Source organism: Vigna unguiculata, chromosome 5 (genome assembly GCF_004118075.2).
Source record: "Vigna unguiculata cultivar IT97K-499-35 chromosome 5, ASM411807v1, whole genome shotgun sequence".
Classification (NCBI taxonomy): domain Eukaryota; kingdom Viridiplantae; phylum Streptophyta; class Magnoliopsida; order Fabales; family Fabaceae; genus Vigna; species Vigna unguiculata.
The window spans coordinates 231342-249976 of NC_040283.1; the positions used below are offsets into that span (position 1 = coordinate 231342).

The 18635-nt window shown below is 33.2% G+C and overlaps 4 protein-coding genes across 9 annotated transcripts; 3 read left to right on the forward strand and 1 right to left on the reverse strand.

Moving 5' to 3' along the window:
* The first annotated feature begins 1241 nt into the window (after positions 1 to 1241).
* Positions 1242 to 4371, forward strand: LOC114185170 (putative S-adenosyl-L-methionine-dependent methyltransferase MSMEG_1480/MSMEI_1444). 2 transcript variants are annotated; one of them, XM_028072735.1, is made up of 7 exons: positions 1242 to 1688; positions 2255 to 2406; positions 2528 to 2648; positions 3114 to 3244; positions 3367 to 3495; positions 3590 to 3754; positions 3836 to 4371. In XM_028072735.1, the coding sequence occupies exons 1-7, from the start codon at positions 1514 to 1516 to the stop codon at positions 3905 to 3907; spliced, it is 945 nt and encodes a 314-aa protein (XP_027928536.1). In that variant the 5' UTR covers positions 1242 to 1513; the 3' UTR covers positions 3908 to 4371. The 2 variants fall into 2 exon arrangements, with proteins under 2 accessions (XP_027928536.1, XP_027928537.1); XM_028072736.1 differs by having other exon boundaries at positions 3120 to 3244.
* LOC114185168 (probable methyltransferase PMT19) lies at positions 4125 to 8780 on the reverse strand. Of its 3 annotated transcripts, XM_028072733.1 has the most exons (8): positions 8045 to 8780; positions 7164 to 7374; positions 6522 to 6825; positions 6027 to 6434; positions 5783 to 5860; positions 4520 to 5692; positions 4355 to 4396; positions 4125 to 4259 (listed from the first exon to the last, which is right to left on the reverse strand). In XM_028072733.1, the coding sequence occupies exons 1-6, from the start codon at positions 8606 to 8608 to the stop codon at positions 5485 to 5487; spliced, it is 1773 nt and encodes a 590-aa protein (XP_027928534.1). In that variant the 5' UTR covers positions 8609 to 8780; the 3' UTR covers positions 4125 to 4259; positions 4355 to 4396; positions 4520 to 5484. The 3 variants fall into 3 exon arrangements, with proteins under 3 accessions (XP_027928534.1, XP_027928533.1, XP_027928535.1); XM_028072732.1 differs by having other exon boundaries at positions 4152 to 4259; positions 4355 to 5692; XM_028072734.1 differs by having other exon boundaries at positions 4152 to 4259; positions 4355 to 5692; positions 6027 to 6416; positions 8045 to 8775.
* Positions 8781 to 12775: 3995 nt separating this feature from the next.
* Positions 12776 to 16032, forward strand: LOC114185314 (solute carrier family 35 member F1-like). Of its 2 annotated transcripts, XM_028072974.1 has the most exons (12): positions 12776 to 12926; positions 13242 to 13402; positions 13497 to 13591; positions 13771 to 13828; positions 13991 to 14185; positions 14339 to 14415; positions 14510 to 14592; positions 14826 to 14877; positions 15037 to 15105; positions 15334 to 15420; positions 15504 to 15565; positions 15713 to 16032. In XM_028072974.1, exons 2-12 carry the CDS (start codon positions 13282 to 13284, stop codon positions 15849 to 15851), a joined length of 1038 nt encoding a protein of 345 aa, XP_027928775.1. In that variant the 5' UTR covers positions 12776 to 12926; positions 13242 to 13281; the 3' UTR covers positions 15852 to 16032. The 2 variants fall into 2 exon arrangements, with proteins under 2 accessions (XP_027928775.1, XP_027928774.1); XM_028072973.1 differs by lacking the exon at positions 12776 to 12926 and having other exon boundaries at positions 13045 to 13402.
* Positions 16033 to 16255: 223 nt separating this feature from the next.
* On the forward strand, positions 16256 to 18270 carry LOC114185315 (carboxyvinyl-carboxyphosphonate phosphorylmutase-like). Of its 2 annotated transcripts, none has more exons than XM_028072976.1 (4): positions 16256 to 16737; positions 16817 to 17098; positions 17523 to 17645; positions 17858 to 18202. In XM_028072976.1, the coding sequence occupies exons 1-4, from the start codon at positions 16399 to 16401 to the stop codon at positions 17900 to 17902; spliced, it is 789 nt and encodes a 262-aa protein (XP_027928777.1). In that variant the 5' UTR covers positions 16256 to 16398; the 3' UTR covers positions 17903 to 18202. The 2 variants fall into 2 exon arrangements, with proteins under 2 accessions (XP_027928777.1, XP_027928776.1); XM_028072975.1 differs by having other exon boundaries at positions 16266 to 16737; positions 17915 to 18270.
* The last annotated feature ends 365 nt before the right edge of the window (positions 18271 to 18635 follow it).

Here is an 18635-nt window from a genome sequence, read left to right on the forward strand (position 1 = left end):
CATACATTGTTACAATTAGCCAAAAGATAACTGGTTTCAATTTAAGTATGAGATTGAGATTGAGTTTTGGATATGGTCCACTTAATTAAATTCTAACTTTGTTTTAATTTAACTTATGATGTTGAGACTGAATTTTTAAATATGTTACCATTAACTAAAATCGTTCCAATCTAATAATAATGTGGAGATATGTTTTAGTTAACTAAAGATCACTCATTCCAATTTAACTTGTGTGAGGGACAAAGTGAGGTTTTGTTTTTAGGTATAGAAAATAAAAATTGAACTTCAAAATGTAGTTACCGATTACAAGGTAAAAACACAACAATTGATTACCATAACTAGTGTACCTATTTTCTTCTCAAATTCAGTTTTCAAATTCAGAAGCTATTGCTCCTAAATTTTATGGATTCACATTACTATTACATTAGTGTATATATAGAAAATGTTTTCCAATATTGGCAAATAACTGCACCAAACTAAACAGAGAAATTTTGTAAATAAATAAAAAACTTGAAAAACGTGTGATAGTAATTTTGTAAAAAAAAAGAGAGTTTTTTATTATTATTAAAAACACTAAGCAAAAGAAAGAAAAAATGGAAGGAGCAAGAAAATTGGCTTTTCCTAGTACATCTAGCCTATTTAAGAACAATTACTCATGTTATAGGCAAAATTTGAAAACGAAATATTTTTATAAGTTAAAATTAACTTGTACAGAAAAATAGAAAGATAGAAACTTCAACAATTTACATAAGATGATTTTTACTAAATAATTTAAATATAGATTATTGTTAATTTTTTAAAGAAACCATAATATTTTCTTATAAAAATATTTTTCAATATTTTTTTTATGTTTCTAAAAGGAAAAATTTTATTAAACGGGTATTGGTTTATTTTAACATTTTAAAACTATCCTTATCGAAGAAAGCTTTCACCTTAGGATATTTAATATCAATTATTTTTAAAAAAATAGCCAACTATATATTACAAATTACAAAGATTACATTTTTTTTTGGCAAAAAGTTAAATACCTAGAAAAAATAATCATGATTATTAAATATTGCAGGCCCTACCTATATATGTGTAGCACGTTACAAACTGAAATTTTCTATACCAGAAACCAAAACCCTATAAAGATAGTTACTGACATCAAATAAAAGAATTCACGGAAAAAAAAATCTCTTAAAATTAATTGGAATCACTTAATAAATTCAGATAATATAACTTTTCTCATTTAAATAGTTTAACCAGCTTCTTCTTCGTCTCTTTCCACCAGCTCACAAAACGGGACAACGAACCAGTGTCCACAAACGCATCATCAGGGATCCTCCACCACCGGCGTCCACGCACCACAGCACCGGTGAACAAACAAACTACGGCCACCAGCACCTCCTCCAAACGCATCCACAATCAGATCTGAACCAGCAGAATCGATTGTCATGGGGGAGAATCGGTTGTCACCTCCCATTCTTGCACAGGCTCTCAACTCAAATCCCTTATCCTTTTGAAATGCTTGATGGGTTTTTCACAAGCTTTCCCTGTAGCCTGTATTAATAACCTTCCCTCAATTGTATGCATCTCTAAGAGGAAGCTCTGTGTTTCTACTGCAAAACTCAGCCCGGACAATGACCCATTACTCCTTTCTGCCACTGCTTCTGCTTCTCTTCGGTACCACGAATCTCTTCGACCAGGCAAATTAATCCATCTCTGCCTTTCATTCCACTGTACTCTCTTTAGGAAATTCTATCTCATTTTGACATTTCATCGGGCATTTCAGGGGTCTTGATGATGAATGATAATAATGCATGAGTATGGTTGAATTTTCTTGCTTCAAAGTACAAAAGCCTTTATCTTTACATGGAATAGTCCAGCAAATGGTAGCTGTAGGTTCATTGTGCTAAGCTAGCATTTTATTGTCACCATTCAAAGTAGGTTGTTTGAGTTCACTGTTGGAAAAAGATTTGTTTTTTTAACATCGAGAGAAGAAAAGCAACGAGAAATGTAGTTCTGATAGGTGATATGATCTGTTGAGAAAAAAAAAAAAAGAGACAAAATAATAGGCAATGGAGTGTCTGATCTAGGAAGGTGTGAATGTATCATTAATTTTCTCTCTCTCAGTATATGTGTGTGAGTTTGCATATATCACATTTTTTTGAAGCAAATGATAAAGCATTGTTATTTAGATGCTGCATTTTGTCATGTCACCGTGGTGTACAAGATCAACGTGTCTCATAGTATCACTTCTTCGCAAGTGCAGAGCCTCTGTTTCTAGACCCATATGCTGGTTGTTTTGTCCCTGATAATACTCCCGAGGATGTGATTCCGGACTTGCATCCCTACTGTCTTGCAGCCAAGTTCATTGATGATAAGCTGCTTCATACAGTTAGTCTTATTGATGGACTAAAGCAGGTATTTGCTTAGTGTATGTATGCTTCTGAGGATAATCTTGTAGCCTCTTAAATTACTATTTTTCATTAAGTACTTATTGGATGACATTGCATCGTTTGATATGAATTTTCCTTAATCGCAGCTAGTTTTTTTGACTGATGGCATGGATACACGCCCATACAGACTTCAGTGGCCCACTTCGACCATAATATTTGACATATCCCCTGAAATTGTATTTAAGTTTGCAGCTGAGAAGCTTAAAGGTGACATTTGTTGAACTAGTGGACGATAATCTTTTAAGCACTATCATTGTCAAATCTAAATGTCATTGAGCAATGTTTATTATAGGGACAATAGTGTGAGCCTAAAACCTTGTAAATACACATGCAAGCTAGATGGATCAGGATTTGGATTCTCTTAGTCAGATAAGTATTTTCAAATGATTACAGCATACAAAGAGCAAGGTAGACACAAAGTAACTCAATATGTGCAATGGAATATTTGTTTATTTCTCTTTCATTTAGGGAAAAGCTTAGGAAAGAATCCAAATCCAATTGGAAACTGTTCTATGTAGACTACAACGTTCTTATTATAAATTCAACAAAATCATTTCCTTGGTTCGTTGTGGGGTCACAAAAATCCGTAGAAAAGGATGCAAGAGTTGGTCCTTTTATTTTGTGTTGTGCATTCACTGTGATGAAAACATCTAATTGTGTCTTTTTTAAAAGCTTCAGATGTTGGGGCTAAGATACCCAAAGGTTGCATATTCTGTCATATTCCACTGGAATCATCTGACATGGAGCAGGCTATGCAATTTAAGGGCTACAGTGGTAGTAGACCAAGCATATGGGTCCTGCAGGTAATTAATCCTATCATTTTTTCTGCAATTAGTAAACTCTCGAAATCAAAAGCAATGCTGGTTTTGGGGTAAGAGGGATTCTTTGCTTGAGAGGTTAGTCACGTAGGTTTATTCCTGCTCAGGGATTTCCAATGATGACACTGGCAAATTTTGAAGAGGTTTTGTCAATGATTAGCAGTTTGGCCATGAAGGGATCCCTTTTTTTGGGAGAGCTTCCAGCATGCTTAGCTGAGACAGACCCAGAAATCAAGGTTAGTGCACAAATAATTTAATTAATTCATTAAAATAATTTTCTTCACCATGCAAAAGTGAGCAAAAATAAATCTTTTATTGTCTCTTGCATAGTCCAATATAAGGCAATGGTTGGATAAACTATTCATGAGCAAGGGATTTCGGGTGGAAATGATCAACTATGAAGAGATTGCAGGGAGTTATGGTAAAGATTTTGCATCAGGGCACAATAATAGTATACTGTTTGCCGCAGAACAGCTGTTACATTCTGATGATCAGGTGAGGCACTTTGTATTCAGATTTACATGGTATTTCGCAATGGTGTGTATAAAGCATAACAAGGCAATGATATTATGGCAGATGGAATCATGGAGACGAGAATTTCAAAGGATAGAGAATGAAGGTGATGAAGACGGTTTTGAAGAGTTATAGACAAGCATATAAGCTTCATCTCACCCTCATTAGCCTAAAACTTTCAAAGATCCCACTGTGGAAGTTATAACACCTGATGCTGTGTACAGGAGAAGATCTTGTAGGAGCAGATGTTTGACTAGGATTATCATTTACATGAGGAGGGGGAATCTCTTGGAACAGATGCTGCTGAAGTTTCCACATCTCTGAAATCAAAACAATAAAAGTAATAGATTCTGTTGGGAATAAGTGTTGTCTGTAGTGTAACAGATCTTACCTTTCACTGGGTACAGGGCTGCGAGATTCACCAACAGCTTCTTCATAGCTAGGAGGAGCAACACCCATATTTTTCTCAGAAATTTTCCGCTCAAGCCTGCCATTTTTTGCATTGTGCATTATAAACCTTAAAAATGCCTTGCAGCCATTTGCACAAATGACACAGAAGGTTTATTTCAATGACAAATTTACCTTGCTTCCAGAGATTAGTCTTCAGCTTTAACGTTGCTTCCACTGAGAGATCATTTCACAAAAAGATAGGTTAGAAGCAAATGATTCACATCACAAAGCAATAACATCAATCGCCATGTTCTCATGATAAATGGAAAGAAAATATGGGAAGGAAAGAACTTGCACCTTCAAGCAGACTGCTACCAAAAGATATCAAGACCAAGTAAAAGTTCAGTTCACAACTCTATTTTTCTAGTATCTTGAGTACAAGAAGGATAGAACTAAAGCAATATTCATATTCTGATAATTTAATGGCCAAGGACAAGACAAGCAAGAAAAGATCTCACAAGACCACACTCTAATTTGGTACAAATGTAAATATTTTCTATAAATTATCATGCGTAGACAAGACTTTGTTCCACTAATTATGTTAACAGGTTAAAAATCACATGCGTTTTTTGTAAGTTACTTCTATACAGTAAAGATAATACTCTGTTCCTTCTATACAGCTCTTATTTTGTAAGTTACTTCAATACAGTAAAGATCAAAACCACTAAGGTGGTGAATACTTTGGATTCTCCACACCAACTGTTAAATTTTCAAACTGAGAAGCTTAAAAATGTATCCCGCTTTCTAAAATGAAAGCCACCAGTCACCAAGGAACAAACATGAATACAAGATTATTCTGCCAGAACTTAGCGAAAATAAAAAAATGGGACAAAGGATAGAGAATGAAGGTGACGAAGACGGTTTTGAAGAGTTATAGACAAGCATATAAGCTTCCTCTCACCCTCATTAGCCTTAAAAGGATACTTCTATTGCTACAAGGGTTTTTCGGGGCATTATCCTCTATACGATTGATGGTGTTCTTGTATATATTTTAAGGAGTGCAGTTATGAACTAACGTGTAATATAGCTTCCGTGAGTTGATTGAAATTATTAATAATAAAACATCTTAGCTGGTTGTATTTGGACATAAGTAAGCTTCATCGTGGATGGAGGATCTCAAATCAAATTTCAAAATACACTGAAAAATAATCTAAGGAAGGTATATTGTGAGAAACTCGTTGATTTTTTGTAAGAAAAGACTTAAAGAACAAAAGAAATTAGCTTCTGATGGTAACTAAAAAATCACTTAACAAGATACAAATTTAATCGGTATCGTTAAGATCAATGAGCAGAATCATTTCAGAATGAAAAGTTCCATCTTGGTCACCAGCTACTACTGTTCCTTTCCATCTTATTTTATCAGTTATTTCTTTTACTTTAACAATTACATCTTTTTCATCTCTAATGATCACAGCTCCTTTCGGACGAACAATGCGATGCATCTCCAAAACAATATCACTTATGTCACACCTGCAACAGACCAACTCAATTTTTTATCATAAACTTGTAAATTAAGAACTTTTAAGATCAACAATGCAATTTTCTCAGTAGTTTGCTTACTTGTCCATATACATGCTGAATATACCGCTAGCATGTATCAAGTCATATGTTCGTGGATATGTAGAAAAGGGCTCACACCTGCAACCAAGACAATGTTTTTCCTTCATCATTCACACACTTCGATGCAGACAGAGACAAAGGTAAATATGTCCCGAAATAGTACAGTAGCTAAAGGACTCGGAGGACAATTTGCAAGTAACTTTAGATTGAAGAAAAAAGGGAAATGGGGAAGGAATATTCGCACCAATCCATGTAAGTTCCTATAAGGCCTCGTTCATAGATGATGCCAAGATTGCTGCTTTTTGCATCAAAGGGAACCACATTCATAACCCAAATAGGATATTTCACCATTGCAGCTGCAAATCCCCCAAAGCCAGCATTCATATCCATAACATTTCTATATTTACCGGAAGAAATGGATTTTAGCATGACCCCATAATCGGACACTCTTCTTTTCCATGTTCGATTATCTTTAGTATATGCTTTGAGTGTGAAGTCGTCATCATTTTCATTTCTGATCCTTGGTGGAACACTTTTCAACCTCGTAGGCCATTTCTCAAGAACGCCACCAGATACTTCGTGGACATTTTTCACGTCTGGAAGAGGAAAAATGCATGGAGTCATTTTGGTATACCTGTTGAATGGTTCATAACTATGAAGTATAAATATAATACGATGAAAAATGATTAACAAACCATGAAAAAAACTGATCACAGAAACCTTAGCAAAACAAACTTACCATCCAGCATCTGGGTCAGACTCTGATGAGTTGCAGAACTTGGGGGATCTCAAAGTCTGAAACTTTTTCATGCAGCTGATGCGATCTATGCGTTTTTGCCAGACAGCAATCTGATCTTTCTCAGCAACTTTTTCCCAACACAGTTGCTTTGCAAGGTTTTCCAAAACGTTTTGCTCCTTTTCTAGCACCTGAGGCTCTGTTTCCCAAGCTTTGTAGTTTACCCTCCAATTTATGGGTGGCCCAGACAGTACCCAAAATCCACCAGGACGCAAAATCCGGTCAATCTCTCTTAGGTATAGTCCATCTTCAACAATTAAAGAAATATCAGAGCAGCATCATAAGTGCAGACCAAATTTTCTACAATAAATTATCTGAATTAATCAAGCGCTGCTTCGTAAATTAGAGCACTTAATTGTGGCATTAAATGAAGTTGACCTATAGATATATAATATAAATCCCATGTCATGTGAGAGATTCCATGGTAAATCAATCAATGTTAAGTAAAATGCCCACATCCCAATAAATGGGGTAGCCAAATAGAACTTTCTTTCCAACATTCAGAATGGAAGAAGTATATTAAAAAAAGACAACCTTTTTGTAATGCATACATTTAGTGTCAAAGTGAAAACATTAAAGTAATACCATAATCAGTCCATGGGACAAGACATCTAGAGCAATGAACCATATCAAATGATCTTGAAGGGAATGTTAGCCTGTGAGTGCTTAGCACTCCAAGCATTGCAGGGAGCCCTCTTTCTAGGGCAAACTGTACTTGAGATTGATGCTCATCACTTGGTGCCAGTGACATTGTCAAGATATCATAGTCAGTCAGAGAGGCTCCAAAACTTGCAACCTGCAATTATGCATGTTTGGAACACATTCAATACCAGTAAAGATGAGTAGGAGTTTAATTTTTATATATACATTATCAACATAAGAAACACATACTGTTAATTCATTAGAAAAGAAATCAGTTTTTTTATTTAAATTAAGTGCTGATAAATAAACCCAAAAAGATGAACCAAGCTTCATTAGGCAGAGTGAAAATTTTCCGACATTGAGTTACCTCAAGTTTTTGACTGGTTAGTAGAACTAAACAGGTTCAGTATGAAACGATGCAAATCAAACATGATAGAACATTCAAATCCTATGTTAGTAAAAGTGCAGTTCGAAGAAGACATGTCAATAAATCCTATTACTTATGTTCTTTAGTAAACTTCAGTTCATGAAAAAGTTTGTTACTGCTATACATAAGCTCTCATCAATAATAGCTTACCGAGATAATAAGTACTTAATTAACCAAAGACATCCTAAAATGTCAATGTTTTCTTCCAAATAATTGAACTCCTCCATCGACAGAACCATATTTTCCACTATGACAACAAGCCAAACAAGAGAGGAGAAAACAAAATGAAGATAAAGATAAAGATAAGGCAGTGAAACAGTTTGAAGAAAGATAGTGGAAGAAAAGAAAAAGCACAAGATACAACATATATGTATAACTAAGCTATATTTAAGCTCACCCCACAACCAACATCAAGCACTGTTCTGATATCCCCAGATTTCAAAGACACAGGAAGAAGACGGTTTAGAGCATGAATATAAGCATTGGCACCTTCGGTAAACGAAGTGCCACCTCCTGGAAACACAAAACGGTCACCTTCCAACCTAACCCAGTTCTGCGACTTCTTGTACTCCACTAGCTTGGGAAAAGGCACGTTACTGAACCATGCAGTGACCTTGCTCTTAGGCCAAGGAAACGGGGTTTGGTAGTTCGGTGGGGTTGGAATGAGGCACCTCAACCTTTGAGTTCTCTCGGGGCAGTGACGTTCTTTACGGAACCATTTGGCTTTGGGGAAGTTCCTGGCCCTTATGGGGTCTTGGCATGGACAGTGATTGGTGTAGTTACTTGGGCAGAGCTCAAAATCTTCAGCTTGCAAATGCAAGTGTTTGTAGAAGTGTGGCGAAGCGAAGAAAGAGGGAGCAACGAGGACGTAGATGAAGAGAGAGACCAAGAGAAGAACCGTGGACAAGATTTTGAGACACGGGTTGTTCATCTTTATCATCATCATCATCGTCGTCGTCATCAACTTCGAGGTGCAGTGGTTTTCAGTTGTTGGCTTCTTCAAACGTGTGTGTTTCTGTTTCTAGCTATCAAAGTTTATCTTTTTATCTGCTATTTATGGTGACATATGTGAGAAGAAGATTATCCTAGTGTTGGTGTTAATTACTGTGAGTGAGTGTTAATGCAGAATCTTAGTCCTAATCAATATTTTAGTGGAGAAAACGGCATGATGCACGCAATGGAAAGCGCTGTGTGATAAAAATAAAAATTGACCAGAAAAGGAATCCTTGGATATTATGCCATGTGAACTCCCAAACATTACATCGGAGATTTGAACTTGCATTTTAGGTTAATAGTCGAATGAGTTTCAGAAAAAAGATCGAAGAGAAACAAAGTTTGTGGTTCCAAAATTCCTAAATTTTCACAAGTTTATGCTTGTTCTGTCATGCTAAGTAACTTATCCTCGGCACCAGATGTGTAAAACCTGTTTTTTTCTCTTTTTTGGATCAAAACCCTTCTTAATTATAGAATGACTCGAATCATACCTATAACTATTTTAAGAAAGTTATTGGGAAGTAATAAATGTAACATTAATTAAATACTCCACTTTCTACAAAAACATTAAATAATTAATGGTGTAGTTTAAAGTTTGAAAGAAATGTCAGGAGACAAAAAATATCAAATTCTCATTATGCCATTGCCAAATTTTTAATAATAATTAGAGTGGGTAAGATAGATAGAACCTTTCGTTTACATTTTTATATGGGTTTTTTTTAATGAAAATATAAAACTTCATTAATTTCTTTATATATATATATATATATATATATATATATATATATATATATATATATATATATATATATATATATATATATATATATATATATATATATATATATATATGCAGGAGGCCAATGAGCTTGCAGCGCTGCAAGATTCTGAAGCATGCAGAGCAGCGCAAGTAATGTCACATTATCAACAATTTAAAACTGTAATTTTTATTAAAAAAAATCATTTAATATTTTATAAACTTCAAAGATAACGATATAATATTCTGTAAGTATTTTAAAAATTCTACTAGATTAACCCATCAGAATACTTTAAGGAAATATTAAAAAAAAAAATCCTTGATTGTAAAAAAAGAATGTGAACACACAAGTAACATTTGTAATTTGCAATTAAGTAGTTGTAGTTGTAAATAGTTGGGGCATGAAATAAATATCGATTTAAGAATTAACATAAATATATTTAGATCTTGGTTTCATTTTATGTCATTTATGGTTTCTCCATAAACTTGTATGAAAAGCGGAAAAATCTAAATTCTTTATGTGGTCGGAAACATTTTCAATTGGATAATCCATAATACTTGAAGTTGCTTTATCACAACTAAAGTATGATTTAGATGGTAGCATCTATAACCTTTTACGATATCACATCATTAAAATGTTGAATGGTTCAAGTTGTATGGAAAAGGCTTATAAATGACATAATTTGCAATTTTTTATTTCCAATGTTATTTAATGATTTGGTAGAATATTTATAGGATGGAGGTAGATTTGATTATTTTATTTAAATTTATTTTTATAGTAAAAATTTATTTCCATCTTCATATTCAATAAACATGAAAATTTTGTTTCATTTTCATTTTTATCATAGAATGTAACTACATCTGTACTTGTTAATTTACATTTAAAATATTAATTAAATATCTTTATTAAAATAAAAATTACAGAAAAAAATATAATATTATTCAATATTGAAATATTATATATTTTTCTTCGATAACAAATATCGAGATATAAAAAATAAACTACAATTATATAAATATCAAATAAGAGTATTATATAATAATTGAACAAATGTTAAATAATTACAAAAAAAAAGTAAAAATATATAATGTGTATCTGTCTCTATATTTAATTTTAAAAAATAAGTATGTAGTAATATCTAATAAATGTAAAGATTATCATTAAAAGCAAATTACCTAAAAATTTATAATGCATTTTAGAATTACTGGACTTTCAATTATATTTAATTTTACATGGTTGGTTTGCATTGTAAAATAAATCGTTGAGTATATTCAAGTATCCAAACAAAGTCTATAATTTATCTTCATCCAACTATATTTAAAACGTTGGATATTTGTAACATAATAGCAGAAGGGAAAAACATAACCTTAGTTGGAATGACTTTAAGATGAAAAAAAGAAAAATAATATTATTATTCTCATTTTTTTTATTCTTTATTTTTTTGACGTGATTTAATGTAAACTTCTTGATTAATTTATTATATTTTTTCTTTTAGAAAGAATCATATATCCATACTAAATTAAAGAAATACATATTCTGAGGTGTCAAAAAGCAAAAGCCCTAAGAATATTTGGATCCTCAACAAATTATAAGATGCTGAAGTGGCATCCAGAATGTATTAAGAAAACAATTTATTTTTCAAACTATTTAATACAAAGTTATGTTTACCAAACATTATTTATCCAAATTTATAATTAATGTCAAATTTATCTATTATTGTAAATTTTATAGATGACAAAAATGAATTTCAGTCCGTTGGTTTAGATTAAAAATTAAAATAAAAAATAACTTAATTATATTATTTATACTATACAAATGTATAATATTATTATAATGTAAATTATTAAGCCATACAAATTAAATTAAATTTTAGTTATTAATTATAATAGAATAATTTAATAATTATTTTATTAATTTGATTAAAATATTTAATTAGTTAATTAAAGATTTAGAAAAATTTATATAGTTAAATATGTTTATATAAATCTTAAAAATAGAGAAAAAAAAGTTGGTGAAGTGGTGTGTAAGTTCATAAATTCTCTTTTGTATAGATTTTACTAAAACTTTCTTCCTAAATTGTCTTAACGAGTTAACTCATCTCGTTTTTATTTTGTTTGTTATTAACGGATAATGGCAAAACGGGACGTCTAATAATTAAAAATTTGACATCTATATTTAAGTTTATGATTTTTTATTTTTTTATTTTTTTACTCAATCAAGTTTTAATATAAAATGATTTAAAATTTGATAAGTAATAAATTCGAATTTAACATTAATATGACAAAGTCCCTTTTTTTAGAAAATATGAACTTGATTAAGTTTTTTCTTCTTCTAAAATATGATACAATTAGTCGATATATATATATATATATATATATATATATATATATATATATATATATATATATATATATATATATATATAATTAACAAAAATAAAAAATATAAATATAAAAATTAATTTACTAATTAATCCTTAAAATTACATCGTAAGAATAATGATTTCTCCACTAGTATTGTTTATTCTTAAAACATGAGATACTATAATCCGTGCCTTTAGTTTTTGTTTGATTTAAGTTTGACTTGTAAAAAAAATCTTTAATTAGTAGGATGATTCTCATTTTTATTTTAGATGTGTCAATTTGATATTCGCTTTTAAAAGAATGTTAATTGAGTCTCAACTTTTGAAAAAATGTCTCAATTAGGTCTTTTTCAACAAAAAATCATTAACACCGTTACCAATATTGATATTTAAAATGACTTACAAAATCAAGTATTGATATTTATATAAAATTAAATGATAAAAGTCATGAATTAAGTTAACGAATTTAATAATTTTTGTCTGAAAGGATCTAAGTAAGACACTTTTTTAAAAGTTGAGACTAAATTGACACACTTTTAGAACCAGATACCAATATCAACGAAAGTGAATAATTAAATCTAAAAAAAAATTGAAAAATAGATTGAGATCTGGCATTGAGTGAATGACAATAAGCACTAAAAGAGACTCACAGATGCTGTGTTCTAACTTGTAATCATGAAAGGACAAAAACAATTAAGTAATGTTTAAATGTGTATTAAAAATAGCGAATGAACCATATTCGATTGTGTCCAACATGTTTTTGAATATTGACCTTTTCTTTTTGGTTAACATTTTGGCACGTTAAAAGGTGGAAGGAAGAACAACCCAAAAAGTAAAGTGACGTGAAACAGCCGAAAAGGGAGAGAAAAAAAAAAGAAGGAAAGCACCTTACGCGGCTCAAAGAGCTTGACTCTCTTTTTCTTCGAAGGATAAAGCTGAGTTGAGATACTCTCCGTCAAAAAAGATATGAAAAATACCTTTTCACATAATAAAATAAAACCTCATTTTTTTCAAATTTAAGATTGCATATTTCAAATACATGTAACCAAAGAAAAAGATCTTCGTGTGACAAAGAGGGAAGTTCATGTTTTTGTTTTGACAACGATGTTTTACCTGAAGACAAAAGAAGCAATCATGATGAAGTTTGCCTTCAGCCACATATACAGGTATCTGAAACCTTATAGTGTTGTATTAAATTTCATACATTAGTATTAATTCATAAATGAAAGTCAAAGTATATTAAATTGGGTTTATTTATTTAATGTGGTTATGTGAATGGTTGATGGGGTGAGAGAAAGAGAAAGCAAGAAGTGATGTAGACTATGCAGTGATAATTGACGGCTGAAAGTGGTTGCTTAAAATTCTGCTGAAACCTCTCTTTTTCACTCTCACTTTCTCACCCACCCAACACCATTCAATGTTCATTCCCTCCCAAACACAGTTCTAATAAAAAAAACAACCTTTTATTCACACTGTTTCAGATTGAGTTGAGGTGAGTTGAGTTTTGTTCCCTTCCCAGATATGATGTTGAGTTTTACTAGGCTTTGGACTCCAAACACGCTTATTGGTCTGGGTTTGGGACAGTTTCTGTCTCTTCTCATCACTTCCACAGGCTTCACTTCTTCTGAATTGGCTAAAAAAGGTTTCCTTCATCTTGTTTTTTTTTTCTTTTCTTCTATTCTAATGTTTAAACCACTAATACAATTCTTCACCCTTTTGTTTTCTCGTCTTCATAGGAATTAATGCTCCCACTTCACAATCCTTTCTCAACTATGTGTTCTTGACGTTTGTCTATGGAACTATTCTCCTATATCGAAGGAAACCACTCAAGGTTATAATACTGTATGCTTATTCCACAATTTTGTTCTTAATCTTGAATGAGTATCAGTTGAGATCGGTATACACTGTTATCCAAAACACAAATTATATTATTTATTTCTGATTTTCCTCCGTTATCTAAACAATAACAGTTGATCACAACTTCACTAACTTCACATGGTTCTGAAACAGGCAAAATGGTACTATTATGTAATTCTCGGATTGGTTGATGTGGAAGCAAATTTTCTTGGTAAGTGTTTCATGTTGCTGGATGAAGACTATGATCTTATTTATAAAAAAAACATTGCAGAAATGAATATATTTATGTATTCGAATGAAGCAAGTGATATGTTGAATTAGATGATCTTGTTACTTGCAATTTTATCTAAACTAGTTCTGATCTACTGAACAGTTGTGAAGGCATACCAATACACCTCACTCACAAGTGTGATGCTACTTGACTGCTGGTCAATTCCGTCTGTGATGCTTCTTACATGGCTTTTCTTAAAGACTAAATATAGATTCAAAAAGATTACAGGCGTAGTTGTTTGTGTTTCTGGCCTTGTCCTGGTTGTGTTTTCTGATGTTCATGCAGGTGATCATGCAGGTGGGTGAGATTTTATGCACTGTGTATTGTTACTTCCCTATCTTTATGCTTAGAAATCTTGCAAAGCTAGCAAGTTTTTATCTTATGTTTAATATCATCATTAACATGAAGAATTCCATTGGTAGTAGTTCTCTGATTATTCATCTGTTACAGGTGGAAGTAATCCTCGCAAAGGTGACCTTCTAGTTATTGCTGGTGCTACACTGTATGCAATCAGTAATGTCAGCGAGGTAAGCTGATTCTGCTTCTGCTTTAAAGCGTTTTTCAACTCTCTTGCAGTTTTACATTATGTACAATTGTCCTTTTGTTGCTGCTATTTTGCAGGAATTTCTTGTGAAAAATGCTGATAGAGTTGAGCTTATGGCAATGTTAGGTCTCTCTGGTGGCATTATTAGTGCCATTCAAATGTATCCTTCAGCACATGCCTGTTCTGTTGCATAACTTATGCATCTAACTTGAATATTTGTGCCAAATAATACTTATGAAATCTCAGTTAATGACTTATTTTTCTGAGAGTCTGGTGAGATTTTTTGTGAATTGAAGTAATGACGATTCTGATATGTAATTTAATCAAGGAACAATAAAGTCGAGAACTATTTACATTTCTTTTTCTTGTTGCGATCCTTCATTATTATTACAGAAGCATACTTGAGCGCAATGAACTTAAATCTATTCATTGGTCGGCTGAGGCAGTAAGCTCTGTTCACTATGAGTAAACGACAGACTTTCACTTTAACTAGGATGTCTGATTCAAGTTATCATGTTGTTGTTGTCAGAACATGTCAACCGATGTGATGTAACACCTTCAAGCATTATTATTCATTTTCATTCCTTTCAATTTTTTATTTCAGGCACTTCCTTTTGTTGGATTTGCAGTGGCCATGTTTATGTTTTACTCTTTAGTCCCTGTTCTGCTCAAGGTATGGATTCAAACCATAACTACTCTGTTTATATCTTTTTCAGAAATCATATTTGTATTGTGACTTCGGAATAAAATGATCTAATAAAGGCACCAAAACAATTTAACAGTTATGTACTACAGTGAAAAATTGATCAGCCATCAAAATTCTTGAAATTATTCCCTAGCATTGTAGAAATTTAACCCGATTCTATAATCTATTAAACTAAGCTCTCTTGGTTTGTCACAGATCAATGGTTCTACCATGCTAAATCTGTCTCTGTTAACCTCAGACATGTGGGCTGTCTTAATTCGAATTTTTGCTTATCACGAGAAGGTCTGAGAGTAATGTTGCATCCTTTTTATATGTGTGCCACATTTTAAAGTGCTAACTTTTCTAGAGCTAATTATGTTTCCCAGGTTGATTGGATGTACTTTGTGGCATTTGGTGCAGTTACCCTTGGGCTTGTCATCTATTCAGGGTAAGTATCACTGCACAAACTTTCTTCTGGTATAGTTTCTGTTAGAACAATTGAGTATGAATGTGTATGCTTTAACATCAGTAACAGATTAAGTTTTGTTCATTTAGTATTATTATTTTTAAGGTTTGGTGTTTCATCGTATTGCAGTGGGGACAGAGACGAGGATCAGAACCCTCCAAATTCTGGCGATGATCTTCACCCTGCACTCAAACAAGATGAGGAAGCCAATTCAGGAAATCGGAGCAAAGGAACTATGGCTGGAAGCTCAAAGACCTGGGTAGCTTAGTATAGACCTGCATATTATTATTCATACATTAATCTATGTTCCTTCAGATGCTGCTCTTGTTCAAATGTTTTGTAATTTAAAGGATGCTTTAATTTTCGTTACATTGAATTTTGAAAAACCCTCGATCATACGTGAATACAGACACGAAGATACGAATACAACACGGACGAAGATACAGATATACGACTAAATTAGAAAAATATAAAACATGGAAATGTATACATACACTAGTTTGAAACTGTTATTTAACATTTCAACAACTAACACAAAAATAATGTGAAGAAATCAATAGCATGTGCGTGTTCTGAATTAAGGTTGCATGGAAAATATTGGAAAGGAGATGAACATGGAAAGAAGAGAATTAAGAATCGGAAAGGATGAAAAAAAATAAATGTAGTGTGTTGCACGGGGAAGGTAAAATGTGATTTCATGGAAATTTAAAAAAGAAATGAAAAAAGAGGAAGAAAAAAAATAGTAGTATAAAGCATGGTGTTAGGTCAGTAGAGAAGTGAAGTGAAGTGAAGTGAAGTGAAGAGAGTGCGATACGATGTCGAAGGCGAAGGTGCTTAGAGAACTGTTGCAAACCCCCGGCGTTCACCAGGGCCCGGCGTGCTTCGACGCTCTCGGGGCAAAGCTCATTGAATCCGCCGGTTTCCCTTATTGCATCACCAGCGGCTTCTCCATCGCCGCTTCAAGGCTGGCTTTACCCGACACCGGCTTCATCTCTTACGGCGAAATGCTCGATCAGTGCCAACTCATCGCCGACGCCGTCTCGATTCCCATCATCGCCGACGCCGACAACGGTTACGGCAACGCCATGAACCTCAAGAGGACCGTCAAGGGTTTCATTGCCGCCGGCTTCGCAGGAATCCTTCTCGAAGATCAGGTCACTTACTCGCTCCTCTTTCTTTTCTCACACCTTCAATTATTGTTCTTGTTCTTAATGACCTAATCGAATTGGACAGGTTGCGCCGAAAGCGTGTGGGCACACGCGCGGAAGGAAGGTGTTGCCCAGGGAAGAGGCGGTGATGAAGATTAGAGCCGCCGTGGATGCTCGAGCAGAGAGCGGCTCCGATATTGTGATTGTGGCGCGCACCGATGCTCGGCAAGCCGTGTCCTTGGAGGAAGCGCTCATCAGGTGCAACGCTTTTGCCGAAGCTGGGGCCGATGTTCTTTTCATAGACGCACTCGCTTCCGTTGAAGAAATGAAAGCTCTTTGTCAAGTTTCTCCCCATGTTCCTAAACTGGTATATTCATCGTTCTCCTAACAATGCATGCCTTGCCTCTTCAATTGCACACAAACTGTTCCCCAAAATGCTCTTTGCAAGATTTCCGCATGCCTGATTTGCTCTGTTTCTCATTTAACTAGTTCCAATTAACAGCTTGAACTGCATAAATTGATTTTCATTTACCAGATAAGTTTAATTTCTTTTCTATCAATTTTTACACTACGGTATCAAAATCAGTTCACTTTTAATGTTGGACCATTTCCCATATATCTAGTCTTACAATTTGGACAATCTTCTTCTGTTAACTTAGCTTTTGAGAATGAATTAGTTCCATTCGTTTGTAGTAACTTGGTAACTAAGTTGGTGATCATTTGTTATTACGACTCAAGGTGTGAAGTATAAACTCGTTGAGGTTGTTAACCCATACTCTCGTGTTGTATAGGCCAATATGCTTGAAGGAGGAGGCAAAACGCCTATACTGAGTCCTAAGGAGCTTGAAGAAGTTGGTTTTAAACTTGCTGTTTATCCACTTTCCTTGGTGGGGGTTTGCATACGAGCAATGCAGGTAAAACTTTTTTCCCATTTATTGTTTTACTACGTTTATGATATCTGGTTGCGTGGTAAGTTCAGGCTTTAGATCAGATATGCAGAGATACTTGTGGTGCTTCCTTGAATTGTTGTTGGAGGAGTTCTTCCTTTACCCGTTTTAAATTTGCATATAACAAGCCTATTTGAGTTCGTTTTTGATGTTTTAATTTTGTGGAGTTTAATTTTCAGATAATAAATATATATATATATATATATATATATATATATATCTGACTGAATTTGTAGGATGCACTCACTGCAATTAAAGGAGGCGGTGTTCCTCCTCCAGGAAGCATGCCATCTTTTGAAGAAATTAAGGACATTGTAGGTTTCAACGCTTACTACAAAGAAGAAGAGCGCTATGCTACAAACACCAATAAACAGGCTTAAAGGGAGATTTTAGAGACAAGAACACTTTTTTACGAAGAAGGGTATTCTAGTGTCGATGACGTGCTTATCCAAGTGGTAATTGTATTATGAGCCATGTATTTGGGTTGTTACTGTTATTCTTGAATGTCTATGGGATTTGTTTGAGACAGTGTATGCATCTGGTTAGTAATTTGTCAAAAATAAATAAAACCCGTCTAATTAGTCGTTCATAATTTTCATAAATTTTATCAAGTTTCCTGCTCTAACAAAGTTCAGGTAACTTTCATGGTGGAACAAGGACCCGTTTTGTGTTTAAAGTTTACTTTGCAAGATACTATTTTAATATTTTTGACTAAATTTTGGTAAAAGCCTTTATTTTTAGGATGATATATAAGATCTTTCAATATTTCCATTATTTTGTGCTAACGATAGATCTTATTTTTAAAGATTCAAAATGATTCTTTCAAGTCTTACAATATATTTTTTTAATTAGGATTTTTTTAATATTTGTAATTTTTGTAAGAAATTTTTTTTAATGATGAATTTATTATCTGTTTCTTTAATATCAGATTATGGAAATAATAAATCTTATATTTAA